General features: G+C 37.7%; 1 protein-coding gene across 1 annotated transcript; it reads left to right on the forward strand.

Moving 5' to 3' along the window:
- The first annotated feature begins 1,715 nt into the window (after positions 1 to 1,715).
- LOC131166857 (probable glycerol-3-phosphate acyltransferase 8) lies at positions 1,716 to 5,449 on the forward strand. Its single transcript, XM_058125461.1, has 2 exons — positions 1,716 to 2,388; positions 4,246 to 5,449. The coding sequence occupies exons 1-2, from the start codon at positions 1,759 to 1,761 to the stop codon at positions 5,122 to 5,124; spliced, it is 1,509 nt and encodes a 502-aa protein (XP_057981444.1). The 5' UTR covers positions 1,716 to 1,758; the 3' UTR covers positions 5,125 to 5,449.
- The last annotated feature ends 1,285 nt before the right edge of the window (positions 5,450 to 6,734 follow it).

The following is a 6,734-nucleotide window of genomic DNA, read 5'->3' on the forward strand; positions in this document are numbered from 1 at the left end:
TGCAACTCATTACTGTCCTAGTCCTACTAATTTGACCTTGATTATCAAAATGTTTATGTCATTTTAAACCACTTGGTTTTAAAAGTTAGTCGTTAGATTGAGGTGTAATAATGATTTAACAATAGTTTCACATCAAAACATTTAAGATTGAATTTATAGAAAATAAGTAAATTATACATTACTAATAAAAAATATAAAAAAGAAAGATTACACTCACAAATGGAAGTGATGCCTATGGTTGGATTATCCAACATGGCCTCTCGTGCTTGGGCTAAAGTAGCATATATAGAAGAAGCTTTTAGATCCACTTTCCTCCCTATTGACAATCCATCCATGTTAACTTTAAGAAACCCAAGATGTCCTTTTTTCCATAACAACAGTATTGTTCTTATTGCTACCATTGTACACTTTTTTCTTTGAAGTTTGCTTCAATTTATCATCCTCGCATGTCTCATTTTCTTTAGAGGTTAGAGTCTTTACCTGGTTAGCCAAACTATTCATCCTATAAGCCATATAGGCAGTTTCCTTACCTGGTTAGCCAAGCAAGCTGTTCATCCTATAAGCCATATAAACGGTTATCCCACAACCTAACTGCTCCCAAGGAACAAAATTAATTATGGTAATGACTAATGAGTAATATATTAGATGACACATGGAGAAACAAAATAATGGAGGCAGTCATGATCCCAATCCTTTAACAATCCAAATTAATGGAAGCATATCCCAATATTTTAATTATCCTCACGATCAACATTTTATTCTCTACTCTTCATCATTCCAATTTTTTTTTAAAAAAACGATTAACGCTTAACAGAAAAAATCGAAACACCCATATTAGTAAAATAAAAATGACGTTAGAATTTATAGGGAAAAAATGGTAGAACAGAAACAGAGAGAGAGAGGATAATAAAGGAACAAACACAAAATACGAAATGCCAGAAATGCGGAAATTAAAATCTTAACTCCATCAAAAGGAACAGTATGATAAATTGATGGATCATGGGCTCTCTTTGTGCTAGAGATAGCGGCAACAAATGGAACATGTTAATGTTTAAATATTTCCCACTCAATAAAATATATAAAGATTTCCCTATTTAATTAAAAACATTTTTAACTAAATTACAAACTATAAATTATAAGTGAAAATTTTAATTAATAATTGATTCTTCACTCAAATAATTCTGAAAACAATTTAATTAATAATGAAAACCTGATGCACAGAAAATCTCGCTACTCCAAGTAGTAAGATTTAACTAAATTTCAAACTATAAATATAAGTGAAAATTTAAATTAATAATTAATTCTTCACTTAAATAATTCAGAAAACAATTTAATTAGGTGCACAAAAAATCTCGCTACTCCAAGTAGCGAGATTTAAATGTCAGACCCATTCTCGCAGAGACGTGTGGCAACCAAATCTCGCTACTCTGAATAGCGAGATTATGTCAGAGTCATTTTGGAAAATATTTCCTAAAAAATAATATTATTTAATATATTTTTTTAAAAAAAGATAATCCAAAAAAAAAACTCCATTTTCTCGTCCCTACTTGCATAAGTATGGGTCCACTATTACATCTACGTGACACTCGGTTTCATTTAAGTCACTCCGCAGATAATAAATTCCCCAATTGCGAACCACCAAAACCCATTTCCGTAATTTCACCCCCCCTCCCCACGTTTAAAACCAACGCTTCCTCCCCCACTTATTCTCCCCTCCAAACAAAAACCCACCCCATACTCAACATTTTCGACCCGAATATGTCACCCAAACCGGGTCGGACCTTCCCCTCCATCGCAACTCTCACCGGCGCGGCCGCCAAGCCCCGCCACTCCATCGCCGCCGACCTCGACGGCACCCTCCTCATCTCCCGCAGCTCCTTCCCCTACTTCATGCTGGTGGCGGCGGAGGCCGGCAGCTTCCTCCGCGGCCTCCTCCTCCTCCTCTCTTTCCCCTTCATCGCCGTCGCTTACCTCTTCGTCTCCGAGTCCCTCGCCATCCAGACCATGATCTTCATCTCCTTCTACGGCCTCAAGCTGCGCGACATCGAGCTCGCCGCCCGCGCCGTCCTCCCCCGCTTCTATGCGGCCGACGTCCGCCCCGAGAGCTGGGCGGCTTTCGACGGGTGCCGCCGCAAGGTGGTGGTCACGGCGAACCCCACGGTCATGGTGGAGCCCTTCGTGAAGGAGTTCCTGGGCGGGGACAAGGTGTTGGGGACGGAGATCGAGGTTAATCCCAAGACAAAGAGGGCCACCGGGTTCGTGAAGTCGCCCGGAGTTTTGGTGGGGAAGAAAAAGTTAGTGGCGGTTCTGAAGGAGTTCGGCGACGAGTCGCCGGATATCGGGATCGGGGATCGCGAGTCTGATTACGATTTCTTGTCCGCTTGCAAGGTTGGTCTCTGCTATTTAATATTAATTGATTATATGGCTTCTATCGTCTTCTGTATCTCGATCTGCAATTCGACGCGGTCCAAGCAGATGGCCACTCTTGTGTGCGCGCGAAATGCATTAGCGTTGCATTTACAAGTATGAATCCTAAATTTTAAATTTAAATTTGAGTAAATTTAAATTATTTTTAATATAATTTTATATTAAATTTTATTCTAATTCAACATAAATTTAAATTTAAAATTTCTTCAAACTTTTGAAAAAGGTTACCCTCAATTAGTAAGTTAATAGGTAAAAAATTATTATTTTTATTATACATGGTTTCTTAAACTTTTTAAATCTTAAAAACAAATGGTTGTTGTTATATATATTTTAAAAAAATTTCCTAGCAAAAAATATATGCTATAATATTCAATGTGTTGTGTTGTGACTCAGCATAAGAGTGAATCATATAATTACATGTGATTTACATTCGTATATTTAACACAGACTTGAATTAGAAAATATGCACTTAATTTCAAAGGACAATAACAATAACGATAAAATCAAGTCTTTAAGTGACGGTAGGCAAGGTACATTATATGAATAATTTTTTACTAATTTTTGTGATCATGAACCATTTCTTTTGATAAATTTAAGACTATTAAATTCTTATTTACTATCTTATTTTAAGTTATTATTGATATAAAATTAATTTAAAATTTATGAAAAAAAAATGTGATAAAATGTATATACAAAAAAATCATAATTTTGGATTCTCTTTTATATATATTCTACTCAAATAATCTGAAGAAATATAAATTGTTGTTATACTAAATTGACACTGTAATTTAATTTTTTTAGTTTTTATCAACGCTTGTCATTTTCATTTCGGTTATATTTTAGGATATTTATTTTAATGGGTATTTGGGTCTTTGACATTAATAAAAGAGATCAAAAATAAAATGTCAAATTTTACATTTTAAGAAAATATTTTTAAAAAATGAGAGCAGCCGATGATTTTGTGATGATTTTCTCTTTGAAAAATAGCTCAAACTTGTGGGTAATTGCTATCATTAATTATATAATGTTTGTTTATTGTGTACTTGTGGGTTGGTTGACGTCGTTTAATGGAGTATTTATGTATGCTGATGGAAATTGTCGGAATGGTCGTTGGGAGTTAGGTTGATCCAATTTACTCCCCTGGACCACTGTCCCTTTACTCTGCCAATATCATAATTTTATTTATTTTTGGTCGGTTTATTATTATTATTATTATTATTATTATTGTAAAATACTAAAATTAAGATTTAAAGTTTTGTAATTGTGGATGGAGGCTACGATTTAATCTTAAAAAAATAATTTTGGAAAATAAAAAAAAAAAAAAAAGCTACTTTCTTAGATCTAGTCATCAAATAAAGTAAAATATATATTACATGTATAAATAAAGTTTGAATATTTTGATTATGTTTAAATAAATTTTCATTTTAAATAACATTTAATATATAAAACAATATAAAATTCAATTTTTATTGTCTTTTTCTTTTCTTTTACGAAATGAAATTCTTAAAATTCTATTTTAAAATTCACAGATTCACATGAATTTTTATTTCTTTATCTTTTATATTTATTAATCATCAACTATAGCTGAGACGTATATTCTGGTTTAATTATATAAAATTAATTAATTAGAAGCGTATTACTACACTTCGTTTTTCTCATCTCATCCTCATTATTATTATTACATTTTCACGGCTCATTATAATTATTTTAAGTTTATTATTATTAGTTTAAGTTTTACTGTCATTATTATTATTATTATTATTATTATTATTATTATTATTATTATTATTAATGACTCGTTGTCCGGTTACTTAACAGAATGGTTACATGGTGCACCCCGACCCAACCGCGACTCCGGTGCCGGCGGATCGCCTGAAATCGCCTGTCATTTTCCACGATGGGCGCCTCGTCCAACTTCCGACCCCATCCAACGCGCTGGTGACCTTCCTGTGGCTCCCGCTGGGCTTCCTCCTCTCCCTGGTCCGCGTCTACCTCAACATCCCCCTCCCGGAGCGCATCGTCCGCTACACCTACCCCGCCCTCGGCATCAACCTCGTCATCCGCGGCTCCCCGCCGCCGCCTCCCTCTCCCGGTTCCCCCGGCAATCTATACGTCTGCAACCACCGCACCGCCCTCGACCCCATCGTCATCGCCATCGCCCTCGGCCGCAAGGTCTCCTGCGTCACCTACAGCGTCAGCCGCCTCTCTCGCTTCCAGTCCCCCATCCCCGCCGTCGCCCTCACCCGCGACCGGGAGGCGGACGCAGCCCGCATCACCGCGCTCCTCCAGAAGGGCGACCTGGTGGTGTGTCCCGAGGGCACCACGTGTCGGGAGCCGTACCTGCTCCGGTTCAGCGCGCTGTTTGCGGAGCTCAGCGACCGGATAGTGCCGGTGGCGGTGAACGTGCGGCAGAACATGTTTTACGGGACGACGGTGAGGGGGGTGAAGTTTTGGGACGCCTACTTTTTTTTCATGAATCCGAGGCCGACGTACGAGATAACGTTCCTGGATAGGGTGGCGGAGGAGATGACGTGTAAGGCCGGCGGGAAGACGCCGATCGAGGTGGCGAATCACGTGCAAAGGGTGTTGGGAGGGGTGCTGGGGTTTGAGTGCACCGGTTTGACCAGGAAGGACAAGTATCTGCTGTTGGGAGGGAACGACGGGAAGGTGGAGTCCATGTATTCAGTGAAGAAGTGAGAGAGAGAGAGAGAGAGAGAGAGAGCGACGGGGAGTTGGAGTCCATGTATTCAGTGAATGTGTGTGTGTGTGTGTGTGTGTGTGAGAGAGAGAGGGTAAATTGGTCATTTTGGGATTTGGTATGGGTAGCGTGGTAATTTGAGTTGGAAGATGCTTTAGTGGGCGTTTTTCGAGAAGGTATTGTGGGGGAGGAGGTGGTGGTGGCGTCTACGTTGTGTTAATGCAGATAAACATATGGTTCTAATAATTTACATTGGGGACATCTAAAATTGGCGACATTTTGTTCCCATATTTTCTTGCAAGGATGAATTTGATATTTTTTAAATTGATTAAGAGCAATAGTTGGGTTGAATTTTGTGATTTTAGGTGAATTCAAGCAAGAAGTGCGCCTCAAGCTCCTCTTCAAGCATCACAGAACAAATAAATATGTGTATAAAGATAATATTTTCATTCAATTATTTGTGTAACTTTCAAATATATTATTTTTATCTTCTTTTTCTACTAGAAAGATTTTATTTTATCCATAATGACATTAAAATAAGATAAGTGTTGTAAAACATGTATATTTATGTAAATGACTATCTAAACAATAGGTTAAAACCTTTGGTATGCCCAGACAGTAATGATTCACTCTGTGGTTATCCCTTGGTAATCCTCACACATGTATTTACCTATCTAAAGACATATTTACATAGTATATAAATGACGAAGTAACTCAATGCTTAACCAAACATACATCAGTTTACCCTGCATGAATGTAGGCCCTCAGAGTTGACTTCAGTGTATACTCCCACAAAAAGATACTTTTTGTCTAGCTGCTCTTTTTAATTTTAATTTTACAGAACACACAAACGTATTAAGCATGCTTAATGTCTTTAATGTAATCATAACAATGATTCGTGATCATGCTTCTTCCGTATACGCAAATCTTGTTTTCTTTAACATTTGTTCTGTGCCTCTATAAGTTTCATTTTTTTCGCTTCACATGTGTATTATATGTTAACATATCTTATCTTGCGTGTACGTGTCCTTACGCTCTTTTTTGTGGGATATATGTGAGAATAAAATTCAATTACTATTTTCCACTGTAACTTGAAATTTTCTTTGTTCTCAACGTGACCTTTCTGCTGTCACCTCAACCAAGGATTGCCTCGTTCCCCTTCATCTTTTTGGCCGCCCTTGTATCTGCCACCAGAGGGACTACTTTGTGCTGCGCGCTCACCCTCTTAAGCTTGTGACCTTCATGGCTCCATATCATTGATAGACTTCAACGTAACAATCTGAAACTCCTACCGCTAGGCGGAAGCCTTGCGCAACCAAGACCCAAATGATTTTCCTTCGAATAAACAGGTCTACACGTAAGAATTGAACTGACGACCCCTTCCCTATTATAAATGATTTGACCTATCATTTGGCACCCTACAATGAGCGCCTATGCCCACCAACAAAGGGTCAATATTCTTCTTTCCACCCTTTTGACTCGCTATGATTAAATAAAACTTGACCACGAATTGAGTAACGATTTTAAAACTGTAAGGGAATATAATTCAGCCTTATTTACAATTAGCTCTTAATTGAAGTTATTGCGGAGAACCACTCACCAACAACTG

This window comes from Malania oleifera, chromosome 10, assembly GCF_029873635.1.
Source record: "Malania oleifera isolate guangnan ecotype guangnan chromosome 10, ASM2987363v1, whole genome shotgun sequence".
Taxonomy (NCBI): domain Eukaryota; kingdom Viridiplantae; phylum Streptophyta; class Magnoliopsida; order Santalales; family Ximeniaceae; genus Malania; species Malania oleifera.

Coding starts and splice junctions, on each gene's coding strand:
- LOC131166857 (XM_058125461.1), top strand. CDS start 1,759: ATGTCACCCAAACCGGGTCGGACCTTCCCCTCCATCGCAACTCTCACC. Junction 2,389..4,245: donor ATTTCTTGTCCGCTTGCAAG/GTTGGTCTCTGC, acceptor GTTACTTAACAG/AATGGTTACATGGTGCACCC.